Below are 20,542 nucleotides of genomic sequence, written 5' to 3' on the forward strand. Positions count from 1 at the left end.
GTTTACCTGATGTTAAAAGTCAAATGTCTTGCAAGCAGCTGATACCAAATGCATTTCTCTAACCTCATGGTCCTCTAGAGAACTGCCAGGAGTAATTTTTTATGACCTGAAAGTGACAACCAAGCATTGCAGATTATGGCCCCAAAATTACTTCCGAAAGACATGAAAAGTACCCATTTTTAAAAAATTGTGGGGCCAGAGCGGTGGTGCTAGAGGTGCCTTGCAAGCACTAGCTTAGGATGGATCATGGTTCAATCCCCCAGCGTCCCATATGGTCCCCCCAAACCAGGAGTGATTTCTCAGTGCATAGCCAGGAGTAGCCCCTGAGCGTCAACAGGTGTGACCCTAAAACAAGCAAAAAAACCCCAAAATTTATGTTTGGGGATGCACATCCAGAAGTTGCTTAGGGCTTACTCCTGACTGTTTGAAATCACCCTGATCAATTGAGTCTATTATGTGAACAGTGCCAAAAGGGTTTTACTATAGTGATTAACTTTTAACTATTTTAGAAAATATTTCTCAGTTTTCTCTCTTGGTCCTTTTATTCTTCCTCCCAACTCTTTCTTCTTCTTATTTTTTTCTATTGTCTTATGTATACATAGATCAATAGAGATGATTGATTAATATTAACTTAAGGCATAAATCTGCTATCTATGTACAAAAATGTAATATAAATATTTGTGAAATAATTTGCAAAAGATAGTACCTATCAATTCACATAACTACACTTTTGTCTTTGTTATTCAAAGTTTTGAAGTAATTTTCAAACTTAAATGCTTGAAATTTTTAACTGTCCTTAGTAACATTATGACCCTATTTCAGGTCTTTCCTATCTTCCTCTGTGGACTTCTTTCGGACTTAATGTCTTTGCAGTAATAAAAAATTGCATTGTAACTAAACCAGAACCTTGATATGTGCTAGCTGGTTTAAAAACCAGCAGAAGTCCTGAAATGGAATCCCAGTACTCACTCACCTGCACACAAGGCTGTCCAGTGATTTGGACACAACTTGGCCACATAGCAGCGTCTCATGGTTCTTTTTGTTCCAAACTAATGTCCACACATCACCAAAGTTTTTATTCTCTTCTTGACTTTGTCCTATTTATTGCCCATTGCAGGAACCTCTTACCTAATGATCAGATCTTTTATCTTTGTTCCACATAGATAGCCTACCCCTGCTCATCTGTCCCAATCAGTTCTGGATTTGTGACATTACTGGACCCTTTACTCTGCTAACTCCTCTGCATTCCATAGGAATCTATTTTATCTCTGAGTTCCTGTGTCTCTCTAAATCTCAGCCATGCTCTTGCTTAATGCATTTACTAAGAATGAAAGATTGTGAAAAATTATCTGAGTATCCAATAGATATTACATCAACTTGATATTTTTTGAACATGGAAAAGTTGCTTTCAGAGGGCTTATCTCTTACTTTGAGATATAACTAATTTAACTTGTTTTTAAGTGAATTATTGGTATAGAGCAAAATGGAAATGAGAAGAGAGAGAACAAGACTAGCAATTAGAAATGATGTCTGGCATTTGATAGCTAAGAAGAAAGGCAAAATTATAAAAAGGATATATGGAAATGCTCAAGTAAAGCAACACACAGGAGTTTTCAGAATTTATACAATGAACAGTACTGAGACTATGAGACAGGCTGCTTATTTTTGAAGACAGATATAAATCAGTTGAGGGGCATGCAGAATTTATATGACATTTTAGTATTTAATTTTTTTCTAAAATGGTAACCATAAAAAAAGGACAACAGGGAAGAAATGTAGCTGTATGAAACATTCTGAATCATTTATTCTGCTTGTAAATGACTATTAAGTGGATTTTTAATTGAACTAGCTGATCTAAATAATTATCAAAAGTTTAAGCTTAAAACTTTGTCAATAGTCTCCTTGTCTTGTTGAATATGAAACAATTTGATTTAATTTATATCATTCAAAATATAATCTCGCTTTTTTATGTAGTTGAATTAGTTTTTATTTGGTTTATATCATCTGACTTTGTAGCTGACACAACAGATAAGGGATAAGGCTTATAATACTCTTATTGAATAATAAACTTTCTTATTATAATGACATACACCTGGAACCTCTATACTGTCATAGAACAATATTTAATAAAAGCACAAAATGGATTTTTAGAAAACAGTAAGTCTCTTATTCTTGAGATTGCTTTGTACATTTCTACAGACTTTTTATATCCTACTAGATATACAAATGAGATTATTATTTACATATAAAAATAATGTATATTGTGATATATATATAAATATCAAATAATATAAATATGTACTCTGTTATATTGATTTCATAATATATAAAACTATATATATGTAAAATCTATATATGAAATTATGAAGTATATATTATAGGTCCACACTCAGCAGTGCCCAGGCATTACTATTGGCACTGTATTAGTAAATACTCCTGACAGTTTTAGGGGAGTCTGAGGATCAAACCTAGGTTGGCTGCATGCAAGGCAAACACTCTACCTGCTGCATTATTGTTCCAGCCCCTGTTTTGCTTTAACACAAACAAAAAGGATGATAAAATATTTTATAGCTAACTATAGTTAGTAGCTAATGCATGACAGATCCAGAAGTCATAACCAATTTCCTTTTTATTTTTTGGTTTTGGGGCCACACCTGGTGACTCAAGGGTTATTCCTGGCTATGTGCCCAGAAATCGCTCCTGACTTGGGAGACCATATGGGATGCTGGAGATCAAACTGAGGTCCGTACTAGATAAGCCCTATGAAAGGCAAATGCCCTACCACTGCGCTATTGTTCCGACCCCAAGTTTCTTTTTTTTTATAACATAAGTCATATTTTGATCATGAGTAGAACTTTTTAATAACTAACTTACAAAGTTGTTCATAATTCAGCAATACAGTTGCTTCAGATTTTCAATGTTCCAACATTGAGATTTTCCCACCTCCAATGCCCCCAGATTCCCACTCACCCCCAAGCCTAACCCCTTAGGAGGTACAAAATAATATATTTTACATTGCTTGTTACAACATATTTTCATAATGTTCTTATTAAATTCATTGCCTGAGGATTTACAGAGCTGTTCAGTGCTAGGGAACCTGTGTTTTTTCTTTTGGGGAGAAGCATTGTTGTTTGCTTGCTTTCATTGAGCTCAGTGGGCTTCTTGGCAACTTATCTAAGTAGCTCTGCTCTTAGGCTGTCAGTACTGTACTGTGAAATTTGAAGCTGTCGCATGGCCACACATATGCTCCAGAAGCTTGCCATCTCTCAGAGATTAGGCATGGAGTTGGGCTATCTGAACACCAGAGGAAGTTGGTGTTGGAGAAATACTGGACCCTCCAGCAACATGGGGACTGAGCCCACATCCATCCCAAGGAAGATCCAGAGATCTGGGCCTAGAAACCATTCACAGCATCTTCCCAAGATCAGTCCCATATCTAGCTAAACTTCTCATTTTCTTAACACCAGTTTGGTGCTAACTTTTAACTCTTTCTTTATTTTAATCACTTCTCTCTCAGCTCTTTGTCCTCTTAACTTCTTCAGTATCAAGAGCCTCTTAGCTCTGTAGAAATGTTCTTTGACTTCTCTTCCCTTCTTCCATCTTCATTCAACCAGTCTCAGTTCCAGATTTGAGTTCCTTGTAGACCATATAGTTGTATAATGAACTGTGCTCTATATTTCATTGTGGGATCTGAGGATACAGTGCTGCTTAAGTCATGGGATATTAGGGATTCCCCAGGCCACCTAGGCTATGCTGAGGAATCCTCAGGTCTTCCCCTATCAACGCAGACAGCACATACTGCCAGAGATTATGTACAAGGCCCTTGTACTGTATTATCTCTCCCCCTTGAATATTTTGTTTTTTTTTTGGTTTTCTTGGGGCACACCTAGCATGTTTAAGGGTTTTCTCAGGGATCACTCCTGGCAATGCTTCTGGAACCATATATGGAACCAGGGTTCAGCATGAGCCATGCACCATAAACCAGGGTCAGCTATATGCAAGGCAAGCACCTTAACATCTATATTATCTCTCCAGTTCTATACCTTTTTAAAATATATTTTAGCAAATTGTTATTTTAAACATTTTCCCATGTGAAATCCATTTAAGTATTAATATTTTACATTGACTTTATCAGTTCATGTTATGCCTAGTAGCAAGCTTGTAGAAGTGTAATTTTATCATTAAGTGATTAAAATTGATCATAATGCTTGGTAGAAATTAATTTTATTCTGATTCTAAATACAGCTTAAGGAACACAAAGTTATTGGCAATAATTATTGTATCTCATCAAAGAACACATTTTTAATACACTAATAGGCTAATAACACTAATGGGTGTTGTCTCTGAAAACTTTCCTTCACCACTAACAGCTTTATTAATTAGAATCCCATTTATAGTAAATGACATATATGCAATTTCTATAACTCTGAGCATAAGCGGAAATATGTTAGTTTTCATAATGATTTTGCAGTGTAGTCCAGGACACAGCTGACCATGAAAAAAAAAACGGAATACCAAAGCCTTTCCTTCTACCTTTTGGAGGAAATTCTTATTTTCTTAGGGTCTTTCCCATGACCTTATAGCAGAGATGTCTAGCTCTTCTACAGATCCAGTGGTTTCCAGAAGAGGATTTTAATTGTCTTAGCTTGAATATAAGGAGATTGGGATGTGAGGGGTTGGGCTAAAAACTTTATGAACATAATATTAAATAGAAGAAGTATCAGTACCCACAAAGGAAAGCAATAATGTTAGCAACAAGATGGACAGACATAGCATGCCTGCATTTACCTGAAGAATATAAAAATAACAATAACAACATAGTAACATAGTATGAGAATAATACCTAAATACAGTATAATCAATGAGGGGGCAAGTACAGTGAAGACAGAGAAGGGACCATTATGATCAATAACACTTTGAATTGATCACTCTGGACAAGAACTGGAAGCTGAAAGGAAGTAAAGTTATATCTATGATACCCTTTCAGTAACAGTATTGCAAATCATGGTACCTATAAGGAAAAAATGGGAGTAGAGACAGAGACACAGAGACAGAGAGGGAGGGAGAGAGAGAAGTGTCTATCATAGAGGTAGATTGTGGGAGAAGAATATGAGGGAATGGGGAAAAATTGGTGGCAGGAAATGAACACTGGTGAAGAGATGGGTGTTGGAACATTGTATAATTAATTCATTACCAATAGCTTTTTAACTCTAAATCTCATGGTGATTTAGTAAAGAAATTTTTTTTCAAATGTTAGTTACCAGAGATTTTTATAACAAGCCAACATTGCAGATATTCATATTGTGCTAGGCTCTCTGCCAAGCACCTCATATGCTTTGTTGCCTTTAGACCTTGTAGCAACTCCTCCAGTGTGAATCTTGTTAGCATCTTGTTAGCATAGAGGAAACTAAGAGTTGAGAGGTTGGTTCACAACCCAAACACAAAGTCAGGTGTATCTCATGGAACTTGATGCTCTTATCTACAGTATTTCGTCCCCCCAAAACCAATAATTATTTAGATATTTAATAGAAATGAGAATTTAATTTTCTTTCCTAGACTCTACTTAAAAAAAGTCATACCATCATTAACTCAGTTCATACTATTTCACTTTTTCTTGTACTGTTGGTCTTTCTTTGCTGAAATATTTGGCTTTGAGGCACCTTTGCCTTTTAAAACTTTGCCTTTTAAAGTTTCATATAAAAACTCAAAGTATAAATCAACACTTTAAGATTAGATTAGTAAAGTTAGTAATGCGTAAAAAGAAAAAATGGTACTTTTTTTTTAATGTTCTTAATTACAAGCCTGTTATGTGAACCATCCCAAATTACATATCATCTGTATATAATGGATCTAATCTTCCTCTTTCCTAAAGTAAACTTTCACAGTTTTCCATTCTAATATGGGTTATATGGTAATGAAGTCAGATTTAGATAAATAACTAAACATTCATTATTAAGTATTATGTTATAACAAAGGTTAATTTGGTGGACAAACATTTTAAATTAATTGGTCACCATCTGTTAGGTTCTGCAGTCTCAGTTCTATCCACCCACGAATTACATAAAAAAGATGGCAATAATTTACATGTTGTATTTTGTTGTACACAACATCTGGAATGTTGCTTTCTGATTTAAAAATAAAAATAAACTCTTAATGTGATGCAGCACTTTTTAAACATTGTTTCAGTTGTCCATTTAGAAAAGAGGAATCTTTTTTTATTTTATTGGGGGAGGGCACACCCGGTGATGCTCACGGGTTCCTCCTGGCTATGCACTCAGAAATCACTCCTGGCTTGGGGGACCATATGGGATGCCGAGGATCGAACCCAGATCTGTCCTGGGTTAGCTGTGTGCAAGATAAGCGCCTTACTGTTATGCTATCACTCTGACCCTGTAAAGAGGAATCTTTTAAAAATGAATTTCAGTGCTTGTCATAATTTAAAAAATGTCATCTAGACTGGGGACATAAATTCTCCTCAGCATGTAAATGCCTCACTTACTTTGGATATGCATAAGCATAAGACACACTTGTTTTAAAAGAATCCCAAGAAAACATGAGTTCTTTGGTATCCTGATTAATCATTAACTGTTCTGTCAGCAGAGAACAGCCTGGGCAAGAGCTTGGCAAGAAATGGCAGAATTTTAATTCTTTGATTGTTGAAGGAGAAAGGGAAAAAGTTGCAAAATTCAAAGATATGGTGTGGAGATTATTCATTCATGTAATGAGCAACTTACAAAAGATAAACTTAAAACTTAAAGATAAAACCTAAAAAAGATAACTTTTTTTTATCCTGTTCCAAGTAGTGTTCTAAGGGAACAAGCAGTTAACAAAATGGTCCTTTAATTTCCTGGAACTTAAATTCTGAGCTGCTCATCTGCTGTCTGTACCCTTATATCACCCATCGATCTATCTGCTACTGTCCAGCACACATCTCTGACTTGAATGAATTATAAAACTGCTCTTAGTCTGAGGCTATTCAGGCATCAGATTTTTTGTTTGTTTGTTTTTGGGTCACACCCAGTGATACTCAGGGGTTACTCCTGGCTATGCGCTCAGAAATCTTGCTCCTGGCTTGGGGGCCCATATGGGATGCTGGGGGATCGAACCATGGTCCATGCTAGGTCAGCCACGTACAAGGCAAACGGCCTACCACCACAGCACCACTCTGGTCCCCAAATCAGAATATTTTTTTTATCTCAGGTTGTGTTCCTTTGTTCTGTTCTTTCTGCAATTTCTGATTATTTTCTTGAACATGGCTCTTCTGGATAGTCTTTCTCTATCCCCTTGTCAGTTCATTTGGAGTCACTTTATAAGAAGTACAAAACTTAAATTATTGGGACTCAGTTGACTTATGGTTAAAGTTGCCCTTTGTCTTTCTCTCCCGGGAGGTCTATTATACCTACTTCCTCTAGTTTACTTTTTCCTCTTAATTGCTTACTTGTTGTTTGTGGGAAATATTTCGTAAAGCAAAACCCCTAGGATTCTTGCTTTTCCCTAATTTTATCTGTTCATTGATTATTTTTCTTTGATAAATATTTGAGAATGCCCTTGGCATTGTGGACAGGTCTTTATCATCATTACCATATCCTTAAGGAAAAATTTAACTCTGAACATTAGTGTGTTAATCTGGTTTGGGTAGCTATTACTATTGTCAGGCTCACAATTTATTAGATGGACCTAATTAGAAACATTATCATAATCAGCTGATGGCACTTGATGATGTACTTATAATCTAGTTTATAATGAATTGTCATTAGTCAGTATAGAGGACAGGAAATGCATCTATGGTCCTCCTAAGTCTCATCACAACAGAGAGTGAACCTTGATTTTAATTACTTAATCAGAATATGGAAAAAAATGTATTTCACATCACTTTAAGCAACTTTTGTCTATATGAGGGCAGTAGAAAGAGGAAAGAAATAGGGGAGAAAAGAAAGAGGAAGAATAAGAAAGACTCTGAGAAAGCAACTAAGTCTGTAAGGGTATGGGGATCCCTTATTCTGAATTAATGTTGACCAATCAACTTGCTCTGCTTATATAAACATCTCTAAAGAGATCTGAACCTCCTAAACTTACTAAGAAAAATATAGAACATATAAATAATTCATCTTCTTTGAGATTTTTCTGTGTATCTAGCATGTGTCTGTGATTTTCTTTATACATAATTACTGAGACTCAAACAAAGATAGATAGATCTATGATCTTATAAGTAGTTCATATTACAAGTGACATATAATCTTTTCTTTCTTGTTTCAAAGTATCTAAAAGTGAAAATTTGGTTCATATCTTTTCTACATATTTTTAGTCACCACTTGGGCTGAGACTATAGATACACGCCAAAGTACAACTAAGATATTTAGAAATACCACACTTGAAATGACTTTGGAAGTCTTATCGTTTTTAAATAGTAACTATCTTTCTATACATAAACTTTGGGAAGAGGAATAAAAGTAAGCTAAAAATTTCCTATTTAAAATTATGAAGTTGAGGGGCCAGAGCAGTGGCACAAGCAGTAGGGCATTTGCCTTGCACACACTAACCTAGGACAGACCACGGTTTGATCCCCCAGTGTCCCATATGGCCCCCAAGCCAGGAGCGATTTCTGAGAGCATAACCAGGGAGAGTAACCCTGAGTGTCATGGGTGTGGCCCAAACTCCTCCCAAAATAAAGTAAAATTATGAAGTTGAATATACTCAATAAAGAATAAAGCCAAATATCCATTCAGATAAGCTCATTGCAGTATATATATTGAATATATATATATGCAATATATTCAATATATATTGAAGCTATACCATTTTTTAAGCCAGTGGCTCACAAAGTTTCTCTGCCTTAGTCTGTGGAGCAATCTATGAACCAGCAGTCAAGATTGCCAGTGGGTTCAACCTTCATGTATCTACATGTGTACCTCAGTCTAGGGAGCAGTGGTTAAAACCACTGCTCTGTTTAGCATATAAGAATGGAAAATCAGTGCCGTGCTTGAAAGAGAAATTTTAATCAACAGGAAATGTGCATTGAAAATAATACTCAACTGAGTATTCTGATAGATTTGTATCACTGCTTTATGGGAAAGATAATTTCATTTTCTTAATTTGAAAATTATTTTGCTTGAGTTCACAAAGGAAAACTTTTTTTTCTACTGTAAAGATTTCTTTGGAATATGTGGAAATTTTGTTTCCTTGGAGTTTAGAGATAATGCTTAGAGATTAGATAACATTTAGAGATTAGTATGAGATGTTTTTCCCCATGATAAAAAAAAGTCTTACCTCTTGATAAAACAAGAATTGTCCATGAAATAGGCAAGATGAGAGACACACTAAGTTTCAAATCCTGGATTCTGTTTTCCAAGAACCTCATCTAAATTTTCTCCCCTTGGGGAGCATGGCACAAGTGCCTTTCAATTGAATTTGCACATTTGAAGAATACATGTAAATAAATAGACAATGAGTAAACTTCAAGACTGTTCTTTCCTTAGTTTTATTTTTCTTTTCTTTCATCTTTCTCAAAGATAAGTTACCCAATCTTCTTTAAATGATGTGTGGGCCTGAGAGATACTATAGGAGGTAAGGTTCTTGCCTTGCACAACAATGACCCCAATCAATTCCTGGCAGAGCATAAGTAAGACCTTTGGAGCATCACCAAGAATGATCTCCAGATAGAGAGCCAGGATTAAGCCCAATGTGCTGCAGGATATGGCTTAATCCTTCTCCCAACCTAAAGAGGGAGGAGGAGGTGGAGGAGAAGGAGAGGGAGGGAGGGAGGGAGGGAGGGAGGGAGGGAGGGAAGGAGGGAGGGGAGGGAGGGAGGGAGGGAGGGAGGGGAGGGAGGGAGGGAGGGAGGGAGGGAGGGAAAAGGAAAAAAATAGGACATAAAGAAGGTAATGAAGAGGAGAGAAGTAATTGAGAGTCCACTGCCCCAGCCTGCCCAGCCTGTTACACACAGACACACACACACACACACCACACACCACACACCACACACACACACACACACACACTACACACCACACACACACACACACACACACACACACACACACTTTAGAATGATAAGAAAGCTACTTGTGAAAGAATTGTCTCTAAATTTATTGGATTTTATCCTGCAGTTTCCTCTGCCTTTCAAATTAGCCTCCATTACTCTCTCTTCAAATGCAAATTAGATTAGCCTCTTATCACTGAGCTTCATTTACCCTCTGGTCTTCAGTATTTAGCCACTCTGCTAGGTGTGCAAAATGCTCAGCCACTCACTGGAGTGGAAATACTCTCCTGTACTTCTGCAGCAGTAAGCTGAGAAATCAGTTTATAAACCCATGTAGTCTGGCAGGACTTAGTCTAGGTCATACACTGTGGTCACCTGGTGAGCTTTTAAAAAAAAATGCTTTCTCTCACCTCTAGCAAAGGAATTCAGGATCTTTTGGTATATGGGAAAGGCCCCATGGGGATCTACATCATAAAAATCATAAAACCAACAACTGGCCAAGGAGAGTAAATATATCTCTCTACATTTTTTAATTGTAAGCATTTTTATCATTTTTTTATCCTTTCTTTTCTTTGGCTCTTTGATTTTGGTTTCCTATTTGTTTACCCAGTTTCCTAACTCAATATTTCAATATTGAGTTGCTTCTTCTTACCTATTTCACAAAGTTCCTAAAGTTTTTTGGTTTGTTCTGATACCCCCTCTGTACTTGGTTCGAAGTCTGCATCTGACCGAAATTGTTGCCGATAGGTGGTACCTTAATTCTGACTCTATGATGAGTTAATGTTTTCTTTCTGACAACCCCATGGTGAATTGATAAAAGAGCTTTTTCTTTACTTCTGAGTAGCTGAGTGGGGATTTGTTTAATAAATACTACAAGGACCCGTTAGTCAGAAGATTTTGCAGCAATAAAGACAGAAAGCTACAGCCAGTCTGCGTATTTTGTCATTCTCCATAGAAGGACCTGGAGTCCTTGCCAGATTATTTAATAATCAATCTCAGAAACTCTATACAAGGAACAACATCATAAAGTAGTTGTCTGTTCTGAAGTTGGAAACTGTGGTTTTCTTTTATGAGTTAGTAAAATGTGAATACTTAAGTCTTTGAAAAGCCCAAGAATTCGTTAACAAACACAAACGTTGTTGTCATCCAAAATGACCAATTTCCTTTTTTTTCTCATCATACTACTAAGATTTATTTTATCTTAAACATAGTTATGTACTTTAAATACCTAATATTTATATTGTATAATTATCATTTTATAATCCCTTGAAGGACAAAGATTTATATTAATTTTGTTTTTCTGTTAACATACCTTATTTCATATTTTAATTTCTTAGATCCCCAATATTTTGTTTTGAGACTTTTCTTTTGATCATTGGACTGTCCACTGTCCACATTTATGCATCCCTAAAACTGGGGTTTTGATTTACTTATTTTCCATATTTTCATTCTACTGGTATATTCAGTCTACAACTACTAAATATACTATTGTGTCTTGTTATTGTTTCATTTGCCAAGGGACTGTTCAAGTCTCTTTTGAAAGTTCAGCTCTTCAGTAGTACAACCCAGAATTCTGGATTACTAAACTCTTCATATGTAGTCCATTTGATTTACAGAATTTTCTGGTGATTCCTATAGCCAAAAATATATGTTCTGCCCCTTTTGATTTTCTCTCTCTCTTTCTCTCTGTCTCACTCTGTCTCTGTCTGTCTGTCTGTCTGTCTGTCTCTCTCTCTCTCTCTCTCTCTCTCTCTCTCTCTCTCTCGTTCAATAGTATTCAGAACTTACTCCTAGCTTTGTGCACAAGGCTCATTCCTGAGGAAACTCTAGGGATGATGTGAGGAACTAGGGATCAAATGTAGGTCTGCCGCATGTAAGGGGAGCACATTTCTGACTCTATCATCTCTCTGGCCCTTAATTACAATTACATAGAGATAGACAGACAAATTTATATTAAATATGGAAGTTACAGCTTAAGAAAACTGTCAACATTTTAGCTTATAAATTTATTTAATAGAAAGTTTGAGAAACTTCATTTCATTTTGTACAATATGTAATTTGTTGAGGTTAGGTGGATATTGTTTTTGTTTTTGTTTTCTGGATCACACCCAGTGAACTTAGGGTTTACTCCTGGCCCTGAGCTCAGAAATCACTCCTGGCTCAGGGGACCATATGGAATGCAAGAGATTGACTCCACATCTGTCCTGGGTCAGCCTCTTGCAAGGCAAACCCCCTACCATTGTGCTACCATCAGGCACTGGATATTGTTAATGTAATTAATACTCCAAGGTGGAATTTAATCCCAGAGAATGTGCATTTATATCCGAAATCAATGTTCAGTATAGCTTGATTATGTGTTTATGAACTGTTTCTGTTTCCATGGATACGGAACATCATCAAACCAGTTAGAGGAAAAGGGACATTTTCAGCTGTGGAAGGGGGTGAGACCCAGTTTAGCTGTAGTTTATATACCTGCTTTTAGACTGTCCTGTCTATAGATTACATCAACCTTGCCAGATTGTCATTTTTCTGTTTCTGACCCTTACTTAGCTTTTAACTTGACTTAATATTTGTCCATATCTTTTTTCAGTTTTCCTGATTGAACCCTTCTTCCTGTCCCCCCTTTGTTTGTTGCAGAGCCTTGTATTTAAGCCTGATCTTTCCTGTCTGAAAAAATTCAACCTGATTTTAGACATTCTGGAACACCCCACATATGCTATTAATTAAGGATTTAGGAATTCTCACTAAATTATAATTCTTGATATCTTGCTGATTTTTTTCTGCATTTATGAACTTGCCAAAATAGAGAAAACTTTATATTAACAATGAACCATCAAGCAGATTCAACCATGATGAAGTATCTAAAATGTATTATTTATCTTCAGTTATATATTCTTAAACAGACGATTAATTACACTTTCTCAGAATTTTCCTCTTAATCTTAAACTTCTCTCTTAATTAAATTCAGCAATTATCTTGAGGATGATGAAATTTTAAAAACTTTGAAATTTTTATAACTAAGTGTATGCTAAAGGAAGATTTTTCATTCTACAGTTTTTCTTATTCAAAGTTTGCAAATTCAAAAGTCACCAAAAGTCACTTCTTACACCAAATCACTGTTTTCTTATTTAGAAAAGTAGTAAGGAATTTAGTGACAGAATTGCAGAGAAAGTTATTTTTTTAATCTGTAACTATCTCTCTAACAAACCCTCAAATGCTAAAACTCACTTTTGGTTTGAAGAACATTTTGTGGATCACACTTCCTTCCAAATATATCTATATTTTTAATTTCAGAACTGACTCCTGAAGAGAAAGCCCAAAAGATTGCCAAAACCATGCGTAAACAGTCTTCTGAAGTCAAAGAGAAGTGGGAAAGTCTGAATGTGGTGACAAACAATTGGCAGAAGCAAGTGGACAAGGCATTGGAGAAGCTCAGAGACCTGCAAGGAGCAATGGATGACCTGGATGCAGACTTGAAGGAAGCCGAGGCTGTGAGGAATGGATGGAAGCCCGTGGGAGATTTGCTCATTGACTCTCTACAGGATCACATCGAAAAAACCATGGTCAGTTCCACTGCCTTAGATGCCTTGTTTGAAAAAAGGATTTTGAGGTTGTGGGGAAGGAGTCAGGGGTCTATCCTTGAATGTACCAGGACATGAGATTCCCAGCACCACCTGCCCTTGCTCCCAGCTCCACTGGTTAAGTCCAAGGGACCCCCAACACCAGACATTGTGACCTGGTGGTCTCTAGAAGGCCTAATCGGTACTGCATCATGTGACCCAATTCTTTTTTTTTATTTTTTGTTTGTTTGGGGGCTACACCCAGCTGTGCTCTTCACTCACAGATCACTCCTAACAGGCTTGGGGGACCATATGGGATGCTGAGGATTGAATCCCGGTCAACTGCTTGCAAAGCAAGCACCTTAGCCGCTATAATATCTCTCCAACCCTCCAAAAGAATGTTTTATGGTTAATTAAATTAACCCAGATAAGAGAAAGACACATATGTAAGTTGCCAGTTGGGAATGCTAAATGATCTTTACCACTCTCCTCATGATCTAGAACTTTTCAAAACATAAGAAATGTTTTCCATATTTCTCTCATAATTAGGATCTTCTTTGCTGACCCTCCCAAAAATCAAGAACATGACTTTTACAATGATTCAATTTTATACTTCTTTGTATGTTTTCACATTACTGTGAATCCTGAGCATTAGAGCTTAGTTTGTAAATACTCTCCTAAAGTTCTTTTACTCTTCTGTTTCTTCCTTTTCATGTTTGTCTTGTTTTGTGTGCTATTTGTTGAAGATATATTTAGTGTTTCTCACAGCCTTGATTGAATGGTACCCACCCATTGCCATCTGAAAGTTCCTCTCCACTCTACATGTTTTATACATTGGTATTTAAAGTCAAAAGATTAATCAAAAGCAAACTGACTTGCAGGAAAATCATTTCTGAAGATTTTTTTTATCTTATTGTTTGAACAGCTCATAGCAGGATTAGTTTAGCTATAAAATGTGTTTATAGTGAGAAATAGCCCTGTATTATAGAGAGTAAACCCATTTTGACTCCCATATTTTTGAACACATTTAAGAAAACATAAAACCTTAGTAATAAAAGACACAACTAATAATAATCATGTATAATATGATTTACCGTGATATAGAAAAATACATATTAGGTATTTGAGTCAAATCCAAGAAGATCCAAAGTTTGTCAAGATGTCAGACTGACAATATCTATTCATGAGATTTTATTTTTATTGCTTTAGTTTCTTTGTTTGGTTTGGTTTGGGGGCCACATCCAGCAGTGCCCTGGGCTTACACCTGACTCTTCACTTAGGGTTCATTCCTGGTGGGGTTCAAGCGATCATAATGAAGTGCCAGGATTGGACACTAGACTGCCACATGCAAATCAAATACCGTCTGTCCTATCTCTCCCACCTCTATTTTATTTTTATTGAAAAAGATATATGTATTTGTGCAGATAGGAATCACACTTGTACACCCTGGCTGAATAGGAAAAGAAGGTTTGTGAAGTAATAAAATATTTGGGCAAATTACATAAGGTAATGTAGGCATGCTAGACAAAAGAACGTAATAACTTTTAACAAGACATACAGTTCTAAGAACTGTTTTAGTCATTTTGTATGCTTCTTTTAATCTTTATACCAATCGAAGTAAAAAGTATTATTATGCCCATTTTACCAATGATGAAACTAGAGATATGACAGTCATGCGTTTAGTAAGTGCTAGACTTTCTATTCTCTTGCTTTTCTCTTTATTTTATTCAAGCTAATGTGATTCATTAGTTTTCAAAGTACAGCTTTGCAACAGAATCCAATGCTTTGAAAAATGAGTATTAAATTAGTTTATTTACTTTGAATTTTTATATTAGCCTCTGTGGTTTATAATGTTATTAGTGTTAAGATTTCACGCATAACCATTCCAGCACCACCACTCCACCACTGTGTCCACCATTGTGTCCAGTGCACTCTCTCTGTCCTATTTCTGTCTCTGGTTGTGGTATGTTTCTTACTAAAGTCTAGTTCTCAGTTGCTATTGCCTTTGGGCATTAATTATTTCCCTACAATGTTTCTTTATATTCCATATATGAGAGAGATCATTCTATCTGAAATATTATAATTTTAACTCTTTTTTTTAAATAAAGCATACTGATATCCATCTTATGTCATTGTAAATATGTATGTTTTCAGCAATGCAGAGAACTAAGTAAGCTTAGCTACAACTCATGTCCTTAAACACATTTCAGTGGAACTAGTTGAATAGAAAAAAAAAATCAATGGAAAATCTAATCTCGAAATACTTTATTCTTTGGAAGTAGTTTCTTTGGAAGTTATATACTTCTTGTATCTAAAGGATCATTTTTAAACGAGTGCTTCACAAAGATAAATTATTTGAGACTGTAAAGGCCACTTAGAATAAGAATTTATGCATTTGAACTTGAAAGTATCTGTTTTCAATATAGGGATGATTCTAATTGGAGCACAAATGAAAAGTTGAATCTGGCATTTATTAAATGTCCAAATTAGTTTAGAGTTGTTGATCCTATTTGATTATGGAAATTATCCACCTCAACAACCAGTCTTGTGTAAATTTCTGTTCAAGCGAAACACTAAGAAAATGACAATTATTATTTATGAGAAAGGAATAAGCTGCGGATTAAAACATTTTAACACCTTGTCAGGTGTTAAAAACGCATGAAATCCAAGTCTCATTAGGCCAAATGAAATGGACATAGAGTCTGGGCTATATTGTTTGAGCAATCGCTCCTTCTGAAGCCAAAGGAAAATAAGCACCAATTCTTGGTAAATATTATTAAATATGCCAAAACAACTGGAAACAAACCTTTGGAGTGATGAAATAATTTTAGCTCCCTAAAATTATTCTTGATCACTATTTACAGAGCACACACCTTCTGGCAGGAGACAGGTATCAGATTCACATCTGCCAACAGGCTGCCAGTCATCACCATTAAAACTAACAGATGTTTCTGTTTTTGAGCAGGGGAAACTACATAGACTTTTATTCTCCTGGAGAAAAGAGGAGCCAAAACATGATAAATTGGTTCTTTGTGCTAAAACACACGGCAGAACTGAAACCATTTGACAACGGCCCTCATTTTAAGCCCCTTCATTCAAACACACTTAAAAAACAAAGAAACTTTCATAATAGAAAGGTGATTCATTGCCATAAAACACCTGTCCACAAGAAAAATAACATCACCAAAAATTTTTTTGAGTATGAAAGATCATTTAATATCTTCACCTGTGGCTTATATGACCCAAATAATCTTTTTACAGCGGATTATTAAGACTCTTTATTGTATACCAGGTTAAAAATCTGTCTCGAAGTTACTTTTCTTTAGAGACAGTGCAAGGGGTCCACCTAAGAAATGCTCATGAGCCTGAGGATTCAGTTGATCATTATCAGGCACCTGGACCATTGGAACAATAGAAGGATTTTGCTGTGCTAGGATACCTATGCCACCCCCATGCTCAGTACCATGTGTTGTTGGAAATCAAACGCATGTGAGGCCCATGTATTAAGCATGTGCCCTCATTGCTACACTATATCCTGGTCCCTGAAGTTACAGATTTTGTTTTATTTATTTTTTTTATTTTGTTATTAAAAATCTTGACCCTCTTTTGAAGTAACACTTGTTGCCATTTCAAATTATGTCAATCTGAGAATATTTTCTAGCATTTAATTTATTTAGATGCCTTCCATATAAGAAGATGATTCTTGCAAAAGCTAATTAAAATTTCTGAACTCTCCAAGATCCTTCAGGAAAAATATTAATATATATGTTAAAATCACAATCAAAGAAACCTTGAAGGATTTCGGTTTTACAATAATTTTCAAACTGTATCTGAGAGGTCTCTTCAAAATCCAGACCAAAAAAATAACTTCTTTTCCCATTCTAATTACCTCTACGCTGAGTCCTTGCTTCTATGCACATCCAATGGGACTTAGAACTTAATCCTGGTTCTGTGCTCAAAATTCCCTCATTGCAGTGCTTGGGAGACCATATAAAACACCAGGAATTGAACCCAAGTTGGCTAACTGCAACTCAACTACCCTACCTGCTGTACTGTCTCTCCAGTCCTATTTGATTTTTCCAACTGAATCTGAGGGGGCCCAGATGTCTTCAAAATCCAAATAGAAAAAAATTCTCTTTCTTCACCTTATTATCAGGTCAAATCTGGTCAGTTCTAGCAAGACAGTGTGGACATTTTGTGCTAGGGATCATCCAAAGCATGTGCTAATTCACTAATTCAGACCCCAGGCCACTTGCTTGTGTGGTGTTGTCGTTTGGTTGTTTGTTTTTGGTTTGGGGGCACACCCAGCAGCGCTCAGGGGCTACTCCTGACTCTGCACTCAAAAATCACTCCTGGCAGGCTCAGGAGACCACATGGGATGCCAGGGATCGAACCCAAGTTGATCCTGGGTTGACCACGTGCAAGGCAAATGCCCTACTGCTGTGCTATCACTCTGGCCCCAGTTTATTTATTCTTTATTAGTCGCTGTGATCTTATCAAGTTATTTATAATTTGAGTTTCAGTTGCAAAATGTTTCAACATGAATCCTTTCACCAGTGTCCACTTACCTCTACCAATATCCTATTTCTCATCCCCTCTTTTGCCTCCCACTCACCAGTTTGCTTCTGTGAAGGTGCTATTTTATTTTTATTAGTTTTTGTTTTTCAGTTCTTGCACTTGTGGTTTTCAGTACTGTTGCTGACAGAATTTCATACTTAAGACTTTACCACCTTCACATTTCCTCTACCTCCTGGTTCAGTGCTTTTCTCTTTCCGTTTCCTCCACCAGCCATTGCCCCCTCGCTGTCTCATCCTCCAGTCCCCTCTGTGGCATGTTTTCTACTGAGTACCAGTTCTTATATTCCTTGATTCCACTGTATTTGAACATTCATTATTCCGGCATTATGCCCCTTCATATCCCACATATAGGGTGGATCTGAATGGATCTCTCTCCCTCTAAGTCAGCTTGATGCTTTCTAGGTCTCTCCATGAAGCAGCAAATTGAATGAGTTTATCACTTCTTATGGCTGAGTAGCCTTCCATTGGGCATATGTACCCTGGTTTCTTTATTCACTCATCTATTCTTGAGCACTTAGGCTGTTTCCAGATTTGGGCTATTGTAGATAGGAACTTAGGGTTACAAATGTCTTTTTCGATTTTTGGGATATATTACAAGAATTAGGGTTGTTGCATAAAATGGAAACTCAATTCCTAGATATTTTAGAAATATCTATATTGTTTATCAGAAAGGCTGGACAAGTCAACATTCCCACCAGCAGTGAAAGAGGCTCCCTGTATACATGCCAGCACTGGTTGTTCTTGTTCTTTTTGATGTATGCCAGCCTCTGCTTGTGTTCTAAATGTGAATTATTTAGCCCTATTTAGTGTGTGTTATTAACTATCTGTTTTTTCCACTGAGGTGTATTTGTGTGTGTGTGTGTGTGTGTGTGTGTGTGTGTGTGTGTGTGTGGTGTGTGTTTGTCTGTCTCTGTAAAAGCCATAAAGTACCCAGAATCAGTAGCCATAGAGGAAAACTAGCACAAGTCTAAATTCCTTCTCCCATTTTGTAGTGATTAACATCTTTGGAAGTTTCTTTTACCCTGAGTTTGAAGTGTTGATGTCTTCCAGATACTCATGATTTACTTTAACAGCTAATTTCTAAGTTCATGGCTTATGTCTATACCTTTCACCTCACTTTGGACTCCAGAATTATTCTTTTGAATAATCTTCATCTTGAGTCTCTTCCTATGACTTTAGGGCATCTTCAACAATATTGAAAACCTAAAGTATATTCTCTGATTTACCTAAACTTAACTTTTTTAAAAAATAAAAACTTAGTTTTTCATTAAATTAAGTTTTCATAAAACTTATTATTGACTATGGTCCAAAAGTTTTTTCTGCTTTTGCTTCTAATTGGCACCTGCTCCCCCACTCTCAGCTATTGCAGCCTGAAGCACTATGTTCACAGGTGGTATTTGTTCTGAACCCCATTTCCTTATGGATCTTTTTTTTCCTGCCCCACCTGTAACCACAATTAGTGATTGTTATGGATATTGAAAGAAACAAAATTTACCTCCACTGTATATAGTAGACATAAGTTTTGTGGTTAGGTAAGTTGTTTTGTCTGGCCACTTTCTAACTTAACTTTTAGTGGAAACATGTAGAAATCAAGTTGTTTCAGGTGAACAAATATTGAGGAAGCCCTCTCGGGAAAGGAGCAACAAGGAAATTCTAAAAGCATAAAAACTTGAAACTAGTACAGTAGATAGTATAGCAAATATTTTCAGACAGTATTGTATGTATTGGCAAATTTGAAGGAGATGCAGAATCATTTCAATGAAAATATATTATATATTCTATATAGATGTTCTTTGCACTATAAAGAATGGTAACTAGACACTTGAATTAAGTTAGTTGCATTCATTTTGTTTATTTTGGAGCCACATCTAGGGGTGCTTGGGGGTACTCTTTACTTTGCACTCAGGAATTACTCTTGGCTGTGCTCAGGGGACCACCTGGAATGCCAGGGATTGAACCCAGGATGGCTGCTTTCAAAGCAGAAGCTCTATTTTTGTAGTTGATGAACTGCAAGGGAACCATGTTCTTTGAAGAAAGTCTTTGTTATACTCTCTACTCTCTTGACCTACATTTGTAATTTTCTTTCAGGCATTTAGAGAAGAAATTGCACCAATCAACTTAAAAATTAAAACCATGAATGACTTATCTAGTCAACTATCTCCTCTTGACCTGCACCCATCTCTGAAAATGTCTCGCCAGCTAGATGACCTTAATATGAGATGGAAACTTTTACAGGTATTTATCTTTGCCTCTTCATATTTCAGGCATATACTTGATTATTTATTCAATCCTGTTCTCCCAAACTCCTAATTTTCTTTTAAAATTGTATTTGATGTGCAATGTACAGTTAAGTGACATCATCCTGTATCTTTCTATCAGCATCTTGAGCCCAAAGGCCTCCTTATTTATGAATATAGATTTTGATT

At 36.2% G+C, this 20,542-nt stretch overlaps 1 protein-coding gene across 1 annotated transcript in view; it reads left to right on the forward strand.

The window, feature by feature from the left end:
- UTRN (utrophin) overlaps nucleotides 1-20,542 on the forward strand; it is a 576,171-nt gene that overhangs the window by 447,327 nt on the left and 108,302 nt on the right. The window contains 2 exon segments of the mRNA XM_049789386.1: nucleotides 13,274-13,542; nucleotides 20,205-20,351. Of these exon segments, the coding sequence (XP_049645343.1) occupies nucleotides 13,274-13,542; nucleotides 20,205-20,351 (416 nt within the window).

Source organism: Suncus etruscus, chromosome 15 (genome assembly GCF_024139225.1).
Source record: "Suncus etruscus isolate mSunEtr1 chromosome 15, mSunEtr1.pri.cur, whole genome shotgun sequence".
In the NCBI taxonomy this organism is placed as follows: domain Eukaryota; kingdom Metazoa; phylum Chordata; class Mammalia; order Eulipotyphla; family Soricidae; genus Suncus; species Suncus etruscus.